Source organism: Podarcis erhardii (genome assembly GCF_964252035.2).
Source record: "Podarcis erhardii genome assembly, chromosome: 13".
In the NCBI taxonomy this organism is placed as follows: domain Eukaryota; kingdom Metazoa; phylum Chordata; class Lepidosauria; order Squamata; family Lacertidae; genus Podarcis; species Podarcis erhardii.
Genome location: NC_138502.1, coordinates 326157 through 349534, shown reverse-complemented (window position 1 = coordinate 349534; position 23378 = coordinate 326157). Strand labels below are relative to the sequence as shown.

Sequence of the window (23378 nt, the reverse complement as noted above, 5' to 3'; positions counted from 1 at the left end):
AGCTCCATCTGGTACGCAGGATGAGACCCTCCCTGCCCGCGGACTGTCTTGCTAGAGTGGTGCATGCTCTGATTATCTCGTGCTTGGACTACTGCAATGCACTCTACATGGGGCTACCTTTGAAGGTGACTCAGAAACTACAACTAATCCAGAATGTGGCAGCTGGACTAGTGACTGGGGGCGGCCACCGAGACCACATAAGACTGGTCTTGAAAGACCTACATTGTCTCCCAGTATGTTTCTGAGCACAATTCGAAGTGTTGGTGCTGACATTGAAAGCCCTAAATGACCTCAGCCCAGTATACCTGAAGGAGCATCTCCACCCCCATCGTTCAGCCTTGACACTGAGGTCCAGCTCCGAGGGCCTTCTGGCAGTTCCCTCCCTGCGAGAAGCGAAGTTACATGGAACCAGGCAGAGGGCCTTCTTGGTGGTGGCACCCGCCCTGTGGAACGCCCTCCCTTCAGATGTCAAGGAGATAAAGAACTACACAACTTTTAGAAGGCAGTCCTCTATGGGGGAGTTTTTAATGTTTGATGTTTTATTTACAGGTAGATAGTTGTGTTGGTCTGCCATAGTCGAAACAAACAAACAAACAAACAAAATTCCTTCTAATAGCATCTTAGAGACCAACTAAGTTTGTTATCGGTATGAGCTTTCGTGTGCATGCACACTTCTTCAGATACCTGTTTTATCATGTTTTATATATGCTGTAAGCCACCCAAAGTGACGGAGGAAACCGAACCAAATGTGCAAGGTATAATAATAGTAACAATAACAAAATAAAAAAAATCCTTCCTTTTTAATTTTGTTTCGACTATGGCAGACCAACACGGCTACCTACCTGTAACAATAACAGTAACAGAAGTTGGCTTTCCTCCAGTCTTCCGGCAATGAGCCGCAAGGACGTCCCTCCCTTCCCTGTGTCTTCTTCCATTCTGCGTTTATTGCTGCTTGAACCCCGGCACCTCTCACTGGGGACCCAGGTCCATGATTCCTGAAGAGCATGACCACTTTGCAACCCTCCCCTGACGCATTGGCAGGGAGGGGGTGAAACTGAACCAGAGCAGCAGGGATTGGCCTGGCCAGGCATGTTCGCACTCTTCTTCCTGCAGCTGAGGAAACTGAGCTTGCGGGATTTGAACTCAGCTCTGCCTTCCTTCCCAGTGACCTCGGCGCCTCACAGAAGGCTGGCAGCTCCTAGAGAGCCATGCCTCGTGCTCCAGTTCAGCGCCAGGCTGGGGGAGGCGGAGCTAAGGACCAGGAGGAGGGGCCTCGGTTCTGCACCTGTGACATCATTAGCTGGCCTTCTATGACATCACAGCCTGAGACCCCCTCCCACACTCAAGATTGGAAGCCAGCGACTTCTGGGAGAACCTATGGACCATCTGTTGGCATGTGGCTTGCTGTTGATGCTTCAGGGAGGGGCCATTTGGGGACAAGGTACCGGGTGCAAGGAAAGGGGAGTGGGGCGCTGCCATGGGGTGAAGGCGGGGCTGGAGGCGCTATGGCTCCTTCCCTTGGAGGCCCTGGGCAGACTCAAAAAAACAACAACCCCACCTTCTGATGGCTAGTCTTCCAAGAATTTCCCCACCCCCGCTGCTCCATTTCCTGTGACATCACGGGAATAATGTGACGTCATCACCTCTTGGAGTGGGGAGGGTGGCGAGGCTGAGGTGGTTTGGGGCCTCCTCCTGGCGACCAGCCCCGATGCCCATGCTGTGTCAGGCTGGAGGCAGCAGTTTCTGGGAACCACAGGAGGGGAGAGTGGCTCTTGTGCCCGGATCCTGCCCCCAGGTTTCCCTGTGGGGCATCTGTTTGGCCACTGTGAGAAGAGGAGGCAGGACTGGGTGGGCAACGGGCCTGATCCAGCAGGGCTCTTATTACAAAGGGCTCTTGTGCCAGCAAAACCTCCATGGCTTGGGGCAGTCTACCCCTGAATATCAGAGGTGAGGGGAAGGACAACCCGAGAGTGCTCTTGCAGTCTGGCCCTGATTGGACGTTTCCCATGTAGGGCACCCCGTGGGCCTGCAGTGGCCTGATCCTGCACCCAGACTCTCTTTATGTCCTTCTGACGTGCACTTGCCTCCGCCCGCCCCTCTCCTCCAGGCTGCGGCTTCCGGCCAGAGTTCGACGGGCCCCACGCCTCCCCCGGGGCCGGCGCGCGCATTGTGGGGGGCTCGAGATCCCTCCCCGGGAAGTGGCCCTGGGTAGTCAGCATACAGACCAGCACCTACCACTTCTGCGGGGGCTCCATCGTGCACCCCTGGTGGGTCCTCTCCGCCGCCCACTGCTTCGCAGAGAGAAGGTGAGAAAGGAGGGGGGAGGGCAGAGGGCCCGCTGACGGGGGGGGGGGACCTTCAGGCGGGGGCCCTGCCTGGCTGCCAGGAACCTCCTCCGGAGGCTGTGCGCGCGCCCTCTCCCGCCCCCCGCCAAGCCAGGCCCTGCGGAGCCAAGGGGGAGGCTGGCTCTGGGTGCAGCCGGGTGCTACGAAGTGCGTGTCTGAACCGGCATGCGGACACGGGTTAAGCGCCCGTTTACAACCAGACTCTTCTCTTGCAAACAAAGATTGCTTTCTTGATCTCTGCTTCCCTTATTTTGATTCGGCTGCTTAATGAAGGCTGCCTCCTCCATGTGACCTTCTGGAGAACCAGCCTTCTCTGTGGTGGCTCCCCGTTTGTGGACTGCTCGCCCCGGGGAGCCTCGCCTGGCGCCTTCATTATGTCTGTTTGGAAGGCGGAAACTTCCAGTTAAAACTCTACAGCCTTTCAAATGTGTTTGTGGGAAGGGGGCTATAGTTTCGTATTTTGTGCTTTTATGCGGTATTTTTATCTTGTGAACCGCCCTGAGAGCTTGTGGCGAAGGGCGAAATATAAACTCAAATAAGGAAATTAAATAAGGAAATAATCCGGCCCTGGATTCCTGCATCGCAGCGGGTTGGACTAGATGGCCCCTGGCGGACCCCCTCCCAACTCTACACTTCTATGACTTCAGGGAGACCCTGTTTGGAGGGGAAAGTGTGTGTGAATTCTGACTAAACCCAGAGTCCCCCCCCCTCTCTTTCCTTCAGCGACAAGGTCAGGGTGGCGGCGGGGAGCAACCTCCTGGGGAGGCACAACGTCACCCGCTGGGTGCGCAAGATCCACCTGCACCCGGACTACAGCACCCGCACCTACGACAACGACCTGGCGCTCCTGCTGCTGGACAAGCCCATCCCCTACAGCTTCTACCACAGCCCCCTCTGCCTCCCCGACCACAGCATCGTCCCCGACGACAACATGTGGGAGAGCTGCACCGTGGCCGGCTGGGGGCTCACGAAGGCCGGTGAGCCCGAAGGCGCCGCTGCCTCTTCCGCGCTTCCTTTCCCTTGACGAAATCCCCCGTCCTTCCCCAAAGAGACCCCTCTGCCCGCGGCTGGGAGAGCGGAGCCGCACCAGAAGCGCCAGCTTGGGCTCGCGACTGTGGGTGCCCCGGGGCCGTGAGTGCCACGCAGCGTGCACGACCCTGGCACCGAAACCTGTGGGTGTCCGAACCCTTCCTGGGGAATTCTGTGGGTGCCTGGACACCCAGGGCCCCAGGGAGTTGGCACCCATGAGCCGGGCCATTGCGCGTGTGGACCCCTGTTTGAACAGAGGGAGTTTACCTGGGTGGGCAAGAAAGATGGGGAGGGGACAGGCCCCATGCTGACTCAGGATTTGGCCCTGGACAGCTGCCACCCCGCTCCCTTCCTCAGTTCTTCCACCTGTAAATCTCTCTTCTCTTTGGCGATCCCTCGTAGCCGAGGAAGATTGTCTTCCGTGAAGCAGGGTCTTAGCAGTGAGTCCGTAAGTGACGTGGAGGTCAATTCTGGATCCCCACGTCCTTCCACAGTGGGGACATTGGTTTCCGGGCGGGAGTTGATCCCGGTGAGGGTTTGTCAATGGTGCCTGCCTTCCTCCTAGCACGTTTCTCCCTTGCGTCCTGAGTTCGAGTGTCTTCACAGCCCAGGACACCTTTGGTCAAGGCTGTTCTCCAACTGTGTTTCCCTGTAAAATGGGAAGCTGGTTACGGATGCCGGACTCGAACTTTGCCTGCGTAGTTGGCGCAGTGGTGTGGGATGGATTGGGGGAGGGGGGAGGAAAGAAGCCCACGCCCCACAGGCAGCAGGAGCCCCCTCTGCCTCAAGACATGGCCTCCAGGGCAGAGAAATGGGACGGGGCAAATGCGTGGAGAAGAGGCGGCGCAGGAGGAGCCCCGCGTTCAGGCTCAGTCTACCTCTGCGGGGAAGAGGCAGCGGGACGGGATGGACCTGATCCAATTCCAGGGGGTCTTTGGGCCCCTCGTGGGGTGCCCATGGGGAAAGGGGTCTCGGGGCTGCGCCCGCCTCCAGCCAGCCCGCGCGGCTTCTCTCCCTTCCTCCTCTCTCCGTCCAGGAAGCGGCCAGGGATCCTACAGTTTGCTGGACGTGCAGGTGGGCATGGTCGACTGGATGCTGTGCCTCCGCTGGCTGCGCTCCCTCACCAAAAACATGATCTGCGCCGGGTTTGAGGAGGGCGGCCGCGACGCCTGCCAGGTGGGAGACGCCCCCCCCCTCGCCTCCTGCCCCCAGTCTTCCTTCTGGGCGTGGAAGGGGGCGCAGGGTGGGGAGGGAAGGCTTGCAGCTGGGGCTCCCGGGGGCTTCGGACTACAACTCCCACCCTCCCGCCTCTCCAGGGGGACAGCGGAGGACCCCTCATGTGCCGCCCCCCGGGCCGCGGAGGACCCCACCAGCGCTGGTACGCGGTCGGCGTGGTGAGCTGGGGGCGCAGCTGCGCGGCCCGCCACAGCCCCGGCGTCTACACCAGGGTGGCCAACTTCCACGCGTGGCTGGAGATGACCTCGGCCCACGAGAGCCACCCTTTCCACGTGCCCCAGACCGCCGAGGGCCACACCGCCTCCCCCGCCGCCGAGGCGGCGCACGTGACCAGGCAGGAGCTCGACATGTGGGCCGGAGTGGAGGCGGCCATCGCCGCCAGGGCCACCCCCGGGCAGCGCCCGGCCCTCGCCTGGCTCCTGGGGGCCGCCTGCTGGGCCCTGCGCTGGGCAGAAGAGATGGAATAAATGCTAATTTATTTATTTGTATTTACTTATGAAATCTGTACGCCGCCCTTCTCCCGATGGTCGCAGGGCTAGCACGGGGAGGGCGCAAAATGCAAGATGAAACAAAAGCGACCCCAAAGACCCCGCAAACATTTTCAAGGTCGTGGGATGCTAAGCGGCCAAAGGCTTTAGGGGTCAGCAAACTTTTTCAGCAGGGGTCCGCTGTCCCTCAGACCTGGTGGGGGGCCGGACTATATGTTTTATTTGGGGGGGGGGGATGAACAAATTCCTATGCCCCAGAAATAGCCCAGAGATGCATGTAAAAACACGCTGATTCAGGGATCATCCGCGGGCCAGATTTAGAAGGCGATTGGGCCGGATCCGGCCCCGGGCCTTAGTGTGCCTACCCCTGCTTTAGAGGAAAGTTTTTCCCGGCGCCTGTGCGCGTGGAGATGGCTTGGCTCGCTTCCTCGGGATGCTCAGGAGATCGGCGAGATTTGGCTTCGGTCTTCTGCTGGCTTCCGACGGCGTGGAAATGCTTTTGGGTCGTGGAATCGTAGCACAGCATAGTTGGAAGGGAACCGGAGGGACCTCTAGTCCAACCCCCGGCAACAGAGGACTCCTGATCTTTTCCACACCCCCTGCCCATATTTTTATTTTTAAGGTTTTTTTTTGCCGGTTCTCCTTTTTATCTGTAAGCTGCGTGGGAAAAAGGCAGGGGTGGAAACAAACAAAACAACGTGTCTCTTTTATTGCCCTTTTAACTTTTCATATGTTTGTGTTTTCTTTTTAGTGGTGCTAAAATTGTTATTTTATGTTCGTTTACATCCCGCCTTTTACCCGGACGGGGATTTGGGACGGCTTACGGATAAAAATGCAGATGGGGGGGGGAGCAGGAAACGTTGCCTGCCCCCCCAATCTCTGGGTGGTGTGACGTTCCAGGGTCCCAAGCACTGAAGGCAGCATTCATGTTTCCTTTTGAGGCCCAGAGGAGACAGGTGTCTTTGGGTGATATGGGTTTATTTGCCCATATATACAACCTGAGCCGATAATGGAGGGGATGAAAGGCAGCCGCCACCACAAAAGAGATCCATTAAGTCATTTCCATTTTTCTTAGACTAGTTCAGCAGCTTCCTCTTAACAGATTCCATCCACACGCAGGATCACAGGCTAGGAAGGGGTCCCCCAGGTGCCATCCAGACTGTCCCCACAACCTGGAGCAATATCAGCTGAACCTGAAGGCCTGTCAGCATGGGCAGATCTCCTTATTTTCACTTTTTTTAAAATTATAAAAAATATATTCTTTGCATATTAATGGAAAAAAAGATGGATCAGATGCATAGGGGTGAAAAGCTGCAGCTGCTATAAATAGAAAACGTTAAATCCTTTCCTTTTCTTAAGTTTCAATGGCAGCATTTAAACATTTTACCATATCCGCTCCTTCCTCCCCTCTGGGGGATCCTGGTCCCTCTAGTTGTTTCTGCCTGCCATGTGAGACCGTTGTGAATAGTAGGAGAGGATATCTTGATTAAATATGAAATGAAATGAAGTTTATTACGGTCCCAGACCAGATTAAATATTATCCTTCCTCACTCTCCCTAGTGAGTCAAGTAGCAGAGCACATTCCCCTTAGACAGCAGGAAGCTATTTGCAGATTCGTGTGGATCTCTTTCGTTAAGGAATCCAGTCTGGCTTGCCCAGGTTGGATTTATTCCTGGTAAGTCCCCTTTGATCCCTCTCAAAAAAATAAAGACACAGCAGTCTTTCCTTAAAAGTAACAAGAAATTTACTTACATTCAGTTCACAGTATGATCCCTGAAGGCAGGCTTTGGCTTGTAGTTACAGTTACAGAGAGAGGTGGGGATTCATCCCATCTCAGCCGCCCTGAGCCCAGCCTTGGCTGGGGAGGGCGGGGTATAAATAAATAAAAATTATTATTATTATTATTAAAACAGAAGATGAGAAAGAGGGCTGTGTGACTGGACCTTTCGCTGGGTCTGCAAGCTTCACGCCCACCTATCTGGTCACATGGAGGGGAAGGATGCTTCAGACCAGGTGGAAAAGGAAGCTATTGTGGGATGGGATCCACGAGAGGCAGTCAAGTACAACATTCCTTGTGATGCTAGAGAAGACATGTGGGGGAATGTTTGGTCCAGCCAGTCAAAACTTCCTGTTCCTCCTGGCTGGAGCATCCTTCCTTTGAATGTGACTAGAGGTGAGCATGACCTCACCTGTCCAGGTAACAAAAGGACGAGTCACGCAGCACTTTCCCTCTTTTTGACTTCCTTCTTTGTTTGACCAGCTTTAGCTAGGACTGCTCTGCTAGCTAGCAGAAGCACTGGGTTATTCTCCAATATGGGGTAGAGCCACATGTACATATTTGTAACTAAGTCTGCCTTCAGGAAACCAACTGTGAACTGATGTGAGTAAAGTTCTTTTATTGACTTTGAATAAGATTGCTGCGTCTTTATTCTTTTAAGAGGGATTCAAGGGAACTTACCAGGAACATACAATTCAATCTGAGACAGACTGAATTGTATAATAGTGAGAAGCTCACACGAGCCTGCAACCAGCTATCTGCTATGCATGTAAAAAAGGGGAATGGAACTTGCTAGCACAATTAGGAAGGATATTAATAAACAATATATCCTCTCCTGCCACCCTGAACATTCCCACAGTTATACTGGTTGGAGTAACATCTCCCTGTCTGTGTCCACTCTAGGGAAACAAGGAATGTTGTACTTGACTGCTCCAATGGATTACATCCCATATGCCAGCCAGGCCCTTCATGCAGGAGATGCTTTCTCCAGCGCTGGCACCCCAGAATAATGGAGCTGAAGGGAGAGTCTCTCTCAGAACAGGGCCTTGAAAATAGGCCACCACTCCACTCAGAACGGGGGGGGGGGGGCAAGATGGCTCCCCCTCCCCTGACCCTCTCCGGAGGCTCCAGTTCTCTGTGGAGGTACAAAGCGGCTTCCCTCTGGCCCTCCTGTGGAGGCCTTTGCTTCATTGCAACCACTTGCACTCCACCCGTGGCCCCTTGAAGACCCCTTTGAAGGCCCTTTGAAGGTCCCTCTGCACCTGGGTGGCCTTTGGGGGTGGCAGGCAGAATGAGGTGCCCCCTCCATGCCAGCGCTTTGGGTTCTTGCCCCACATGCTCTAGCAGTGAAGGCTCGACAATATGGGGTTTATTTAGGATTTATTTTGTGCGTTTCTCCCTAAGCTTTATCACATCTTTTTTGTTTTCGTAAACCATCCTGGATCCTTGTTGCTCCCCCCTTTTTTTAAAGAGGAAAAAAAAAAACGGAAATAAGAGAGACTGGAGGAGGGGCTAACCAGAGGGAGGGGATGTGACTAAAAAAGGCTGATTATTGGGGGGGGGGACAAAGGGGTTTGCAGAGGAAGCGTGTAGCCCCCACCCCGGCCTGAGATTTCAAAAAGTGGGATTTGGCCCACTTGGAATGGAATTTATTTATTTTCTGCATTTGCAGCCCAACTTTCCCTCCAGGAACCTCCAGGTGGGGCACATGGCTCTCCTTCCCCCTCCTCATGGAATCCCCACAACAACAACCTTGTGAGGTAGGTCAGGCCAAGAGAAGGCAGTGACCGCCTCCCCCCCACAAGGTCATCTTCAGCAAGCTTTACAGCCACTGGGTTGGGGATTCGAACCCCCGTCTCTCCCAGATCCTAGTCCTCATTGAAGCCCCACAACAACCCTGTGAGGTCAGTTAGGCGGAGCGGCAGTGCCTGCCCCACAAAGTCACCCAGTGCCCTTTTTGTCCAAGTGGGGATTCGAACCCTGGTCTTGCTCCTAGTCCTCATGGAATCCCCACAACCGCCCTGTGAGGCAGGCCAGGCCGGCAGAAGGAGGCAGACACTGCCCTGAGCTCACACCCAGCAACCTTCATGGCTGGCTGGGGCATTCAAACCCTGGTCTCCCCTGGGTCCTAGCTGACACTCTAACCACTACACCGCCGCTGCCTCTTTTTACACCCCGACATCTTTTCCTGACCTTGCTGGACCACGGCGATGGCCTTCTGCAGGGAGCTCCCTTTCCTCTGCCCACGGTGGCGATGGGACCCAGGTGTCCGAGGGGGCATCAGAGGAGGAGGCTGCCGGCCGCCCCTCTGTCTGTTGGCCTGGCCAGGATTCCAGATTCCTCTGGTGTTGCAGCGGAACAGAGGGACCCCCCCCCATCCAGCGACTGACCTCCAAAGCGGTCAGGTAGGTGGGGAGGCCTAGGTGGGCCCTAGGTGGGGGGCAGGACCCCATGCCAGGGGGTGGGGAGGGCTGGTGGGGGCACAGCTACCCTCTAGGGAGCCCCTCTCTATGACCGGGGGGGGGGGACGACCTCACCTGACTGTTGGTGACAGTTGGGACTCACCTGAATGGAGGCCACTTTCCCCCCAAAGACGACCCCCTTTGTGGACGAGGGAAGCAGGGACAGAGGGAGGCGGGGGAAGCACTTTCATTTCATTTCATTTCATTAATAATAATAATAATAATTTTAAACAGCGCTGAAAATTAATAATATAGAATAAAAATTAAAAGTGAGAACACAGAAAGGAAGGTATAATATATCAATACAAGAATTAAGAATTACAATTCCATATAAAGTTATCTAATATATAGATATTATTATTATCAAAACACACAAACACAAAACCCCCAGTATATTTTGTATAAATGGGTTCCAAATTTCATTACACTTTCATCTTATTTCGAGTATTCGCAGGCCCAACCTGTTGGATTTTCACCTTTCAAATTCCAAAAATGAGGGCAGCCCAAAATATATTTTGGTTAGAGTCCTATAATATAATTTATTTTTGCTTGGTAAATAAAATGTGTGTAAATTTGTGTAGAAATCATGGGAAATGACTGGCAGATACTTGCAGTTTTATACTATGTATTCATATTAATATATTATACATATCTTATATGACGTGTCAATTTCAAATTTTCTTTGGTTTTCTGGTTTGCTTTTTTATCAGACCTACCAAACTAAATGTTGTCCTGTTCCAAAAATAATAATTTAAATTCCTCACACCCAAAACCGTTTTTAAGGCCCCTCCCTGAAGAAAAGTGCAAAAATTAAGTTTCACCCCTAAAATGACACACCCTGCAGGAATTAACCTCTCCTTAGAAATCTCCAAGGAATCATAGTATTGAGAGTTGAAAGGGGCCTGTGGGTCATCTAGTCCAACCCCCGGCCATCCAGGAATCGCCTGTTTCATAGAAGCTTAGAACTGTCAATTTGGGTGGGACTCCAAAAGGCCATCCATTCCAACCCGCTGCAAGGCAGGTAGATGTTTGTCGGGGGTTGAGGGAGACGCACTCTGCACATGCTCAGAGGCTCCCTTGGTGGCTGACGGAGGCCTGGCCCCGCCACTCTCCCCGCAGGCATGGAGTTTGTCACTGGCTACCGGGCCGAGATCCTGGACTTTGCTGAGCTGCTCTTCAGCTGGTACCGGCGCTTTTTGTTGGACTCGGCCTGCCGGCGAGGCAGCGAGCGCCGCAAGCGCCAGGAGGGCTCCATCCGGCGCCTGCCCCCGGATCCGGCCCTCTGGGTGCTGCACGCCTTGCCCAACCGGGCGCTGGCCTTCACCGTGGCCGACCCGGGGCAGCAGGTGGGGGGCCGCTTCTACAGCGAGGAGGCCCTGGCCCTGGGGGACCTGGAGCGCTTCATCACCTTCGTGGGTGCCGGTGAGGAGGATGAGGAGGAGGCCACACCTGAGACAGGTGAGGGGCGCCGGAGGGGGCGGGGCTTGGGGCAGGTAGCCACAGCATCCTCGGAAGAGCCGCCAGGGCTCTGCTCTGTGTGGGATGGGATACCTAAGTAGCAGTCAAGTACAACATTCCTTGTTTTCCTAGAGTGGACAGGCAAGGGGGTGTTTGGTTCAGCCAGTCAAAAACTTCCTGTTTCCTCCTGGCTGGGACACCCTTCCTTTGCATGTGACTAGAGGTGGGCGTGACCTTACCTGTCCAGGTAACACAAAAGGACAGGACACGCAGCACTCTCTCTCTCTCTCTCTTCGACTTCCTCCATCGTTGGAGCAGCTTTTAGCTAAGATCATATGGGATAGGTCCACATGTACATACTTTGTACCTATGTCTGCCTTCAGGCATCCAACTGTAAACTGATGATGTGAGTAAACTTCTTTTACTGACTTTAAATAAGATTGTTGTGACAATACTGGATTGTATGATAGTGAGAGGCTTAAACAAGCCTGCAAGCAGCTCTCTGTTGTGCTCTGTGAAGGGGAAGGCACTCTGCTAAGGAAAGGGACTGGCTAGCGCAAGTTAGGAAGGATACTGACAAACAAGATATCCTCTCCTGCCGCCCTGAACATTCCCACACTTGCCTCCGCAGAGGGAGGGGGAATCGGTGCTTCTGAATGCCCGTTGCTGGAAGCCAAAGGAGGGAAGAGCTGCTCTCGTGGCCAGATCCTGCTTGCCTGTTTCCTACAGGCAACGGGGAGAACAGGATGTTGGACCAGGTGGGCCACTGGCCGGATCCAGGGCTCTTCTCACATTCCCATGGAGCCTTCAGGCCCAGGAACAGTCTATCCTGATTCCTTGGTCCTTAGGGGCATTTGGCTACTGGGATAGCAGGAGGCTGGACTTGGTGGGTTGTTGGCCGGATCCAGCCAATGGCTCTCCTCACATGGAGGTCCATCTCCGAGGGCCTTCTGGCAGTTCCCTCCCTGCAAGAAGTGAGGTTGCAGGGAAGCTGGCAGAGGGCCTTCTCGGTGGTGGCACCTGCCCTGTGGAACGCCCTCCCATCAGATGTCAAGGAAATACAGTAAGCACCTTCCTGACTTTTAGAAGACATCTGAAGGCAGCCCTCTTTAGGGAGTTTTTTAAAAAATGCTTGATGTTTTATTCTTTTTTCAATATTCTGTTGGGAGCTGCCCAGCGTGGCTGGGGAACCCCTTCCAGATGGGCGGGGTATAAATTATAATAGTGATAATTCTTTCGTTCTCTTGCAGGCCAGCCGCTCTGGCGCGTGGAGCACCTCCTGCTGGTGACGGACGAGCACGGCAGCATCCTGGGCTTTGACTTCCAGCTGGGGGGGTCCTCCGCAGGGGCCACGGGGGCCGAGCAGCCCCTGGAGCCCCGCGCCGTCGCCCTCCTGTGCCACAGCATGATCTGCCCTCTGGGCGCAGGGGAGCCGCGCAGGCCCAAGCTGCTCACCGTGGGAGACGCGGCCTTGCACAAGTGAGAGGCTGCAGCACTTGGTTGCAGCGCATGACGCAGCTTCCAAGGGGCTACTCCTTTGGCGGCAGGGTCGGGGGGGGGCACAAAAAGAAGAATAAGCATGTTGTAAAATAGGTTGTGCAATACATTTGCCCCCCACCCCACCTTTTTTAAAGAAGTAGCAAGAGAGGAGCTGACAACAGAGACCCCATGTTCAGGGGCAGTGTACCTCCAAGGCCCAAAGAGCCTACAAACATGGGGCTACCTGCGCTTCGCCCTGCCTTGGAACTGCCTTGCGGCGCCTGGGCCAGCTAGATTTGGCCAGATCCACCCCGGAGAGGGAAGGGGGTGACCCATAGCTGGGGGAAGGGCAGCCAGTTCTGCTGCTGTTGCCCACAGGTCCTCCTGCCCCCAGGCTTCCAATGGGGCCAACTGGGAGAACAGGTGCTCTTGTGGAACCTCCAGGCCCAGAGGCCCTCTATCTGGGTCCCGGGTCCCACAGGGCATTTGGCCACTGGGCCTGATCCAGCCGGTGTCCTCCTCTCTAGGTCCCTGGAGCCGCTGCTCTCGAGGTTGGGGGTGAAGATGAGCAAGGGCCCGATGCGCGGCTGGGGCCCCAAGCCGGCCTTCACGTTCCCCACCACCCGTGTGAGGGCCTGCCATGTCTGCAAGAGGTACAGCTTCGAGGGACAAGTCACGGCGTGGTGAGCAGCACCCCAGAGAGGGCTCCCTCCCCACCCCACCCCCTTTCCATCCAGGCATGCCCTTCGGCACACACCAAAGACGCTTGTGCAAAACCGCAACTCTCGCTCTGCCACACCTTTGCAAAGCAGTGGCAGCCCGGCGGGTGCGTTGCAGAAGTTGTTACCGGGTTGCCCTTTGCTGGGATTCCTGCATGGCCGGGGAGTAGGATGTGAAACACAAGAGCAGTCAAGTAGTACATTCCTAGAGTGAACATGTTTACACATGGGGAGGAATGTTTGTCCAGCCAGCAGGTAAACTTCCTGTTTCCTTCTGGCCTGGGACAGACTTCCTCTGCATGTGACTAGAGGTGGGTGTGGCCTCACCTGTGCAGGTAATGACAAAAGCACAGGGCAGGGCAGCCATCTCTCTCTCTTAGACTACATGCATCAAAGAAGCAACATCTGCTTAGCCAAAGATGCTCTCTTGGACAAAGGGACTGTCTCCTTATGAGATAGTTTCCAGGTGCATGTTACTTTTCTAAGCTAAGTCTGCCTTCTGGGATCCTATTGTGAACAGAATGTTGTGTGAGTAAACCTTTTTATACTTTTATAGAAGACTGTGTTGTGTCTTATCTTTTATGAGAGAATAAGGGGTAAATACCAGAACAGTTATTATAAGGGCTTTAGCAAGCCTGAGCAAATGCATCCGCTGCAAGTTTAAAAAGGGGAATGTTACTCTGCTAAATTGTGGAACTTGTTAACACAAGTTGGAAAGGCAATAATCAGACAATATATCATCTCCTGCATCCCTGAACATTCCCACACAGGGGTTGGTCTGCATGACCCTCGGGGGGGGGTCCCTTCCGACTCTCTCTCTCTCTCTCTGCTCCCCCAGCCCCTTCCCGGCCTGAACAGCCCCTCTCTGTCCCCACAGCCAGCACTGCAGGGCCGTCCTGTACTGCTCTGAGCGCTGCCGCAAGCTGGACTGGAACCGCAGCCCTGAGGACATCGGGCACCAGTTCTGGTGCCAGCGCATGGCTGGGTACATGAGTCGCACCCGGGAGCTGGCCAACCTTCCCTTCACCTTCACAGCAGGTGGGCAGCCCGGGCGCCAGGGCGAGGGGCCCCTCATGACACAGCCTAGGGTCAGGGGGTCAGGCGCTGGGGGGGGAGGCAGAGTCTGGGGTCCTGAGAGGCTGAGCCCCCACCTCATCTTCCCTGCTTGTTTCACTTGCAGAGGTGACCAGCGAGAACTTCAACAAAGAGGGCTTCCTCTCTGGCAGGGGTCTGACCCGCGGCTACTGGGCCGGAGAGAGCATGCTGGTCAGGGCACCCGACTATGGTGTGGGGCTCCAGGGGGGTCCTGAGAAGCCCATCCCCTTCCTTCAAAGCGGTGAGGGGGCAGCGGGCCTGTTGGTCGGGCGTGTGTGCGATGCAGAGCCACAGAGTCTAGGTGGGGTGGACAGAAGTGGGGCCAGGAGCCTCTACCCAGCCTCCTTCACAGCAGGACTGGTGGGCATCGAAGCAGCTGGGTGAAATCCTTGCTTGTGGAACTGTGGAACTCCCTCCCACCGGAGGCAGTCTTGCTTCCGGATGCCCGCTGCTGGAAACTGCAGGAAGGGAGAGCGGCTCTTGTGCTCGGATCCTGCTCGTGGTTTTCCCATTGCACTAGGTGGGCCATTGGCGTGATCCAGCAGGGTGCTTCTTTTGGCCCTGTGGAGCTTCCAGGCCCAGAAGCAGTCTATCTGTGTTCCTAGATTCATGGGGGTATTTATCTACCGTGAGAACTGGAGGCTGAACTAGATGGGCCAATGGCTCTTCAGGACCAGTCCAAGACAGCTGGGCCGTCTGGGGCAGAGGAGAAGATGGCGCCTCTCCTTGTCCTCCTCTTCCCCCAATTCCTTGCACCGAAGCTGCCTGGGCCGACAGTCGAAACTCACTTCTGCGGGGGCAATGGGGCAGCACCTCCTGGCCCCCTGGAGTGGGGCTGAGGGGATTTCACTTGCTTGTGGGGTGCACAGCCAGCTGTATGGCACCCACAGTTCTCTCCAAGGGAGGCAAATGATTGGGAGGTGCCACTCCTGCCCCCATCTCCCTCTGCCTAAGGCTGGGGCGGCTCCTTTGCCCTACAACCTTGACATTCCCCTCCCTGACCAGCCTTTTTCTCACCCCCCCCAGGGAACCCCTTTGAGGCGCTACGGCCGGAAGGAGGGACGGCTCTTCCACCAGCCCCCCCAGAGCCTCCCATGCCCCGGACATTCTTTGGTGAGACAGGGGGTCGGGGGGGGGAGTCAGAGCTTGCATCTTGCAACTGATGTACAACAAGGCCTTTTCAATGGTGGCTCCCCATTTGCGGCAAGCTTTCTCCAGGGAGGCTTGCCAGGTGCCATATTTACACATCTATAGGCACTGGGGTGCTGTGGGGGAATCCTTTCAGATCAGGCCTTCAGCTTTTAATCATCAATGGCCTTTTTGCCTGGGTGAAATGATTTGATCTAGGTTTTCTAAAAGAAGAAGATTGTCTTTTAGATTTATATGCCGGTTTTAACATCCATATGTGTCTGTTTCTTGCTTAAAATAATGGAAGTTGCTTTGAATCGCCCTGACAAAAAAAGAGCGATGGCTAAATCTGATTAATAGCAATCATACTATTGTGGGTGGGATGCAGTTGGCGCTGTGGGTTAAACCACAGAGCCTAGGACTTGCCGATCAGAAGGTCAGCGGTTCAAATCCCCGTGATGGGGTGAGCTCCGGTTGCGGTCCCTGCTGCTGCCAACCTAGCAGTTCGAAAGCATGTTAAAGTGCAAGTACTGTAGATAAATAGGTACAGCTCCGGCGGGAAGGTAAATGGCGTTTCTGTGCGCTGCTCTAGTTCACCAGAAGCGGCTTAGTCATGCTGGCCACATGACCTGGAAGCTGTACGCCGGCTCCCTCGGCCAGTAAAGTGAGATGAGCGCCACAACCCCAGTCGGCGCTAATGGTCCTAATGGTCAGGGGTCCCTTTACCTTTACCTTACTATCTGGGGAAAGGGGCGGGCCCACTTCTCTGACTCGCTGCTGCCTCCCCCTCCCCACAGGGTCCTGGAAGGAGTATTACCAGTGGCGGGGGCTGCCCCTCGGAGCCCCTCTGGCCGTCCTCCTGAGCTACCCCCTCACTGCCTACTACATCATCACCCAACTGGCCCCTCAGCACTGTGAGTATGGGGGGGGGTAGCCCCCCAGCCTCCCTACAGGGTTTGTAACATACATGAAACAGAGAGAGAACAAGTGTAAGATGAGGAGGGAATTAAAAGACGAAAAGTAAAGCTGTAAAATGGGCGCATGGAATAAGTGTGTCCACACAGAAGTCAAAGGAACAAGTAAAGAGAATTATCAGCATTATCAGGTCTGGTTCCAGGTCTTCCAGGCTTGTCTTGAAATGGGCAGTTCTGTCATATATGCTGTAAAGGGAATTCTAGGTCATACAAAAAGTGCCTGCCAGTTCTAGTCCTCATCGATATACCAAATTACGTTTGATTCTTTCCATAGTACCTCTGTTCCGGCGACTAAGCTGTAAGATTCGGGTGCTGTTCCCCACTGACTTGCAATTGCTGTTTGTTCTGCCAAGATCGTAGATAAGGCCAATTCTTTTGACTTTATACCAACATTGACCTCATCAAAAATATTCAGTAGCATTAATTTGGGACAGCAAACCATAGTTTCTTTTGTAATACTTATCCTCCAGGTCAGAATCCTCACCTGGCCAGGAAGCCCACTGGGTGACCTTGGGGGCCAGCCACTGCCTCTCTCAGCCCAACCTTCTTTGTGCGGCTCAGAGTTAACTTGTGGAACTCCCTCCCACAAGAGTCTGGGACAAATTCATGGAGGAAGAGAGGGTGGTCGGTGGCTCCTAGCCAGGATAGCTCTGCCCTGCCTACAAGGTCAGAGGCAGTGATGCTTCTGAATCCCAGTTGTAAGGGGGGCCTGCTCTTGAGTTCAGGTCCTCCTTGTGGTCTTCCCGTAATGGGCCCTATTGAAAATCCTCTATTTCTCGGGGGCGTTTGGTCCCTGTGAGAGGAGGGTGATGGGCCACAGGCTTTATGGAGCAGGTTCTTCTGATGTTCTTCAAGTCAACAAACACTTTCCAAAGGTCCTTTGTGACTCCTGGTCTCCCCCCTCCTTTTCTTCTTCCCCCAGTTCCCGAGCTGAACATCCTGAACAAGCAGTCTCTCAAGATCCACGTGGTAGAGGCAGGCAAAGAATTTGGGGTCCTGATGGTCTTCTGGGTACGTGAAGGGTCTCCCCAGCGGGGCCGAGGGAGGGGGTGTCGAGGGAGAGCTGGGCAAACTGGTACCGCTGGTTTTGAAGCCCAAGGGTTCTCTGAGCAGGAATTCCTTTTTATCTATTTCTTATTGAAACTTAGGGATACACAATTGAAAAAAAGATCATGCATCTTTGTTCTAATATATGATTACGGCATCAAGACTTTTAAGATGCACAAAAGTGGAAAGACTCACCGTTGCCAAGGCTGAAAGAACGGTTATTAAAATAATTGGACATAGCCGAGAGGGCAAAATTGACATGTTTAATTTGAGAAAAATCATTGCCAACATTTACTAAATATTGGAAACCTCTCATAGACTTTCTGCAAGTTTGGCCATCACTGGTTGAGAGTAAAGAACAATCAGCCAGCAAAAAGCTCAGAGAGCCCTTCCTGCTTTTCTATAGCTTCATGGAAAATCCACAGACACTCCCCTTTCCTCAGTACACAGACATTCCTATTTCAATGTGAATTTAACCAATTATATGTAACCGGAATTACAGGAAGGCTGCTAACACCCATCCATTTTCTCCTTTCTGACCCCCCTTCCCCCCTGCAGGAGTTGTCGGTGCTGCTGCCCCATGTCTCTCTGGAGCTTTTGTTTGTGGGGGACGCCCTGCCCCCCCAATTGGACGGCCAGCAGTTTCTCCTTCAGAGGGATGTGAGTCTGCCTGGGGGGGGGGAGAGGGAGGGGGGGAGGGAGGGGGAGAGGGCCACCAGGGGCAGATCTACTATGCCACCAAGGAGGCTTCAGCTTCAGGGACCCTCATCCCCTCCCAAAGTAACTTTAGACCACATTGCGTAAATTTTTTAGGTCTGGTAGTCCCAATTTGAGTCGCACAAATAAAAAACAGTAGGGCATAGGAATTTTTTATTCACACCAGGGACTTTGGACATGTGAGATAATCCATTACAGCAATTTTAGTCCAAATCATAGGTGTAGTAGTTTATTTTATGTGATGATCTGTCATGGAACAACCCCACAGTATTCCTCTGATCAATCAGGCTTGTAACTCCATAAACAAACAAACAAACAAACAAACAATTTTTTATTATTTATACCCTGCCCATCTAGCTCGGTTTCCCCAGCCACTCTGGGCAGCTTCCAACAAAATATTAAAATGCAATAGTCCTTCAGATATTAAAAGCTTCCCTAAACAGGGCTGCCTTCAGATGCCTTCTAAAAGTCTGGTAGTTGTTTCTTCCTTTGACATCTGATGGGAGGGTGTTCCACATGGCGGGTGCCACTACTGAGAAGGCCCTCTGTCTGGTTCCCTGTAACTTGGCTTCTCACAGGGAGGCCTGACTTGTTTTTGATAAACCCCTCCTGGGTCTTAGTAATCACAGCATTGTTTTCTAAGTGTTCACAGACTGTTGGATTATCTGTTCTATGTCAAGTTCACTGGTAGGGACTTATTCCCCCCCCCCTTTTTTGAAGATGGAGACAACATTTGCCCGCCTCAGGTCTGTAGGAAACCTCACCTGTTCTCCAAGAATTCTCAAAGATCATAGGCTCTGAAATTACACCCTCGAGCTCCTTTATTACCCTTAAATGCAGCTCATCAGGCATTGGAGATTTGAATTCATCTAAAGTAGCTACTGTAGGCATCATATTTGCCACCCTGTATTAAAAGCTCCAATAAATAAGGTCCTTCTTTCATCTTACCTAAATCTTCCCACATTCAGCTTCATTGGGTGTCCATGGAGCTTCTCTCTATTCACTTCCTCCTGGTTGTTCTTAGCAGCCATCTGTTGCCTCTGCTGGGTTTTCTTTCCCACTTTTTATGGGAAGCAGAGTTGGGGTTCACTAAAGAAGCTCAGAAAAACCTGGCCGCTGGATCAAGCCAAAGGGGGCCCAGCTAGTCCAACATCCCTGTTCTCATAGCAGGTGACCAATTGCCTCCTGTAACAGCAACAAGAACGGCTGGGTTGCCCATGGCAAACCCACAACCAGGATTTTAACGCAAGGCCAGGATTTCCCTTCCTGTGGTTTCCAGCATGTGGCATTCAGAAGCCCTGCTGCCTCTGACCGCGGAGGCAGAGCAGAGCCATTGCGGCCAGGAGCCCATTGATAGCCCTCTCCTCCTCCATGGATTTGCCGCATCCTCATGGAAAACCATCCCAGTTGGTGGGCACTGCTGCCTCCTGTGGAAGGGAGTTCCAGTGGCTAACTCTGCACTGAATTAGGGGCTCCCTCGATCAGACAGAAGCACTTTGTGAATCCCCTCCTCTTCCCCCCCTTCCAGGAGGAGCAAGGCGTCTCTGTCCGGCCTGGCCTGGCCCCCAGATGCAAAGGGGGGCGGCGTGAACTGCAGTTTGGGTTCAGCGCCCGCCCCTACCACCTCCTGCAGGCGCCCAAACCGGACCTGGTCATTGGTGAGAGTCAAGGGGGAAGGGGCCAGGAGAGGGGGGGAAAGGGGGAGGGGGGTGCAGGGATGGGCTGGGCCGCTTGGCCAGAGAATGGTGGGGGCGGGGGTAAGAAAGATTCCAGCTGAAGAATGGGGTGAGGAGGCTGTCTCTATCTGATGTAGAGAGTTCCCCATGTTAACACACCCCTTTTGTCCAGGGTTCAACTCTGGATTTGCCCTCAAGGAGACTTGGCGGAGTTCTCTGCCGCGACTTCAGGTAAGCCGAGCCCACTCATCACGCAGTGCTTAGAAAAGGGGTCTCCCCCTCAAAACTCCTCCCTCCATCCTGTGGAATGACATCGCTGTGACATCATCTCTTGACATCACGGCCATTGGATACAGTACTTTGGCTCAGCACACAGCGTTGTGACGTCAGACATGCCTTTGCTCTGCTTCTGAAGTGATGGCGTCTCCCGTCTCCCGAGCCCAATTCTCCAGTTGTGATGTCATCAGGCCTTTGCTATGATGCTGTGACCAACTGACACCAAGTAACCGCCTCAGAGCTGGTGAAATAACTGCCCCGGGGTTGGCGGCAATCCACAGGCATTTGTCTTCCAGGCTGAATTTTGATTCTAGAAATGTAGGCATTGAAAATCTCGCAGAATTCCAAATTAGGAATGCAGTTGAATTTAGAAGATTCAGAGAAAAGAGTAGTAAATGGTCAGCTCTGGCTGTTTATCAGCAGAGTTATTTGGGAAACGGAAGGCACACGTACAAAAACACCCTATTCTTTTTCAAAACTGAAGTCTGAGAGCTCCTGGTCTCAGCACAGAACATTCATGTTTTCTGCGACATAACAGCTCTATACAAAATATCTCCTGGGGCAGCAGAAGCCATGGCAGAGGCAGTAGGGTGTACTGGTTAGACTGCAGGCGGAAACCAGCGTTCAAATCCCCCCATGAAGCTCCCTGGGTGTGACCTCGAGGCGCCACCTCTTAGCCTAGCCGACCTCACAGGGCAGGGCAGGAGAACCACGCCACCCTCAGCCCCTGGGAGGGGGAGCCAGGCTGTAAATGCACCAAGTACACAAATGCACTAAGTGTAGGCCATTATATAGGCAAGGGAGACCCCCCTCTTGAGCGATGGAGCTGCCGGGTCCTCGTCCCCTCACTTCTCTCTTCCTCCCTCTCTCCAGTGGTTGTGTAGTGGGGAAGAGCGGTGGACTCGTAATCTGGGGAACTGGGAACCGGGTTCGTGTCTCCGCTCCTCCACCTGCAGCTGCTGGGTGACCTTGGGCCAGTCCCACTTCTCTGAAGTCTCTCAGCCCCACTCAACTCACAGGGAAAGGAGAACGTGAGCCGCTTTGAGACTCCTTCGGGTAGTGATAAAGCGGGATATCAAATCCAAACTCTTCTTCTTCTTCTACCTTGCAGTCCCTTCGGGTGCCGGCCTACTTCACCGAATGCAGCGAGTACAGCTGTGCCGTGGATGAGGCCGCTGTCTCCATGGCGACGGGGGGCAGCGCCAGCCCTGCCCAGATCAACCCTTTCCGCTCGCCTTTCCGGCAGGCCGGAATCGACAACGCCATGCCCTGGTGGGTACCCTAGCTGCAGTTCTGGCAAAGCCCGTCACTTCTGACCTCCCCCCCTCTGCCCCAGAAGGCAATTTTGGATGCCCTTGACCCCAATCCATAAAGCGATGGAAAGGGGCGACCTCTTAACCTCTGACCAATGTCCCGCTGACTCCTGGCCTGGTCAGTTTTTGTCCATCATGGGAAAAGCTTCCCAACCACCTTTGTCTTTCTGCCTCCATCTTGATGGCACTCCCCCCCCCTCCAGCAATGCTGGGAGTTGGGCTAGATGACCCTTCGGGGACCCTTCCAACTATGGTTCTCTCTCCTCCTTTCCAGGAACCGCACCCTCTGGTTCTGCAACTCCCCTAAATTTGCACCCTTTGCCAACATCCATCCATTCATCGAAAGTTCCCCGGACCCTCTAGGGTAGCAGACTAGAAATCCCCCGTCCAACAGCACCTTTTGAAATGAACAGCACGGATTCCTAGACTCACAGAATCATGGAACCGTAGAGTTGGAAGGGGCTGGGAGGGTCATCTAGTCCAACCCCCTGCATTGCAGGAATCTTTTCCCAACGTGAGGCCCAAACCCAGGACCCTGAGATTGGTTTCTGACTGAGCTGTAACCCAAGAAAGACACGCAGTTCCAGATAAGGAAGCCTTTGAAGCTTTTTTATGCTTTGTGCTAATTCATATTAGTATTAACAAGTAACCATGCTGGCTCAAGCCACACAGATTTCAAGGGGGAGGAAGAACGTCAGGATCAGGCCCAAGTGGGCCCACCTGGGCCAGACCAGCCTGTCCTTGCAGTGGCCAAACACCCTCAGGAACTGAGGAATCTGGATAGACTGCCTCTGTGCCTGGAGGGACCTTTGCCTCAGGCCCAGGGGACCCGCCCTGCCCAGCATTCTGTCCCCATAGCGGCCAAGAAGGCACCGCAAAGGGAAGAAGCCCACAAGTGGGATCTGAGCCCAACAGCTCTCTGCTTTCCTAACAGTTCCCAACAAAACTGGGTAGCTCCTTCTTTAAGAGCGTAGGGCTGATAATGCCAGGGGTTGCCCGTTCAATTCCCGCAAGGGACAGCTGCATATTCCTGCATTGGAGGGGGTTGGACTGGTTGATCTTCAGAGTCCCTTTTAACTCAGTGATAAATTCTAGGATAACCTCTGGCAGAGGAGACCAGTGTGGCTCATAATGGTTGATAGCCTCTTCCTCTAGTCCATGAAATTGCCTAATCCTCTCCCAAAGCAGTGCAAGTCCAACGCAAGATTCCAGAAATGTGTGGCCGCCACCGAGAGGGCCCTGCTCTCCCATTCACCCCCTCTGCCGCCTCTCGCTGCCAGGTACTCCAACGCCTTCATCTTCCACCTGATCTACAAGGCATCCTCGGCCAGCAACCACCGGCAGACCCCCGGCCCTCTGCCCCAGGCCCTGCCACCCAGCGGGAACGCTGACCCCCCCGAGGCAGCCCGGAGCAGGCGCAAGGAGAAGAGGCAGATCCGGGCGGCAGGGCGGCGGCGCAAGTGACAGGGGTGTGGAGCACAGAAGGGAGAGGGCAAGGCAGGCAAAATAATAAACAGGAATGGGCAAAGGGCGCCTCCGTTTCCTCTCTGGCACAACTGCCCTCTGGGTGAGGGGGCCACACAAAGGGTGGCGCCTTCGAGAGATCTGTGGGTCACCTCCCTCTGTGCTTCAAAAGCAGCACAGCTGCCATTTGGGGGGGAGGCCATGATCCCTGCACGTTCTGTGTCTTCCAAGGTTTTGGGTCAGTTTTGCAAGAGCCCCCAAGCTCCTTCCGGTTCCTTTAATGCGGCTAAGAATAGGGGCAAATGAATCTCAAACGGGCGAATGAATTTCAGAAGGGAGAAATGAATTTCAATAGGGGCAGATGTGAAATTTTGCACTTAGGCAGGACGAACCAGATGCACAAATGTAGGATGGGGACACCTGGCTTACTAGCAGTACATGTGGAAAGGATTTGGGGGTCTTGTGAGCACACAGTGTGACGCGGCAGCAGCAAAAAAAATAGTTGCTGTTAGCTAGGCTGCATCAACAAAAGTATATCTTCCAAATAAGTGTAAGTAATAGTCCCACATTATTCTGCCTTGGCCAGACCTCACCTGGAGTCTTGTGTCTAGTTCTGGGCACCATCATTTGAGGTGGAATGTGAGCCGAGGAGGGTGACCAAGATGATCAAAGGTCTGGAAACCAAGACTTAGGAG

The 23378-nt window shown here is 53.9% G+C and overlaps 2 protein-coding genes across 3 annotated transcripts; both read left to right on the top strand.

Annotated features, from left to right (window-relative positions):
• The first annotated feature begins 1193 nt into the window (after nucleotides 1-1193).
• Nucleotides 1194-5098, top strand: LOC309327365 (serine protease 55-like). Of its 2 annotated transcripts, none has more exons than XM_081836579.1 (5): nucleotides 1194-1392; nucleotides 2108-2306; nucleotides 3069-3322; nucleotides 4411-4550; nucleotides 4691-5098. In XM_081836579.1, exons 1-5 carry the CDS (start codon nucleotides 1209-1211, stop codon nucleotides 5075-5077), a joined length of 1164 nt encoding a protein of 387 aa, XP_081692705.1. In that variant the 5' UTR covers nucleotides 1194-1208; the 3' UTR covers nucleotides 5078-5098. The 2 variants fall into 2 exon arrangements, with proteins under 2 accessions (XP_081692705.1, XP_081692706.1); XM_081836580.1 differs by having other exon boundaries at nucleotides 1319-1441.
• A 4069-nt stretch (nucleotides 5099-9167) lies between these two features.
• Nucleotides 9168-22747, top strand: ZMYND15 (zinc finger MYND-type containing 15). The gene is made up of 14 exons (XM_081834953.1): nucleotides 9168-9280; nucleotides 10457-10795; nucleotides 12046-12274; nucleotides 12802-12957; nucleotides 13871-14031; nucleotides 14174-14329; nucleotides 15115-15201; nucleotides 16014-16130; nucleotides 17113-17201; nucleotides 17796-17897; nucleotides 19483-19612; nucleotides 19803-19861; nucleotides 21018-21178; nucleotides 22500-22747. The coding sequence occupies exons 2-14, from the start codon at nucleotides 10459-10461 to the stop codon at nucleotides 22681-22683; spliced, it is 1968 nt and encodes a 655-aa protein (XP_081691079.1). The 5' UTR covers nucleotides 9168-9280; nucleotides 10457-10458; the 3' UTR covers nucleotides 22684-22747.
• Nucleotides 22748-23378: the final 631 nt, after the last annotated feature.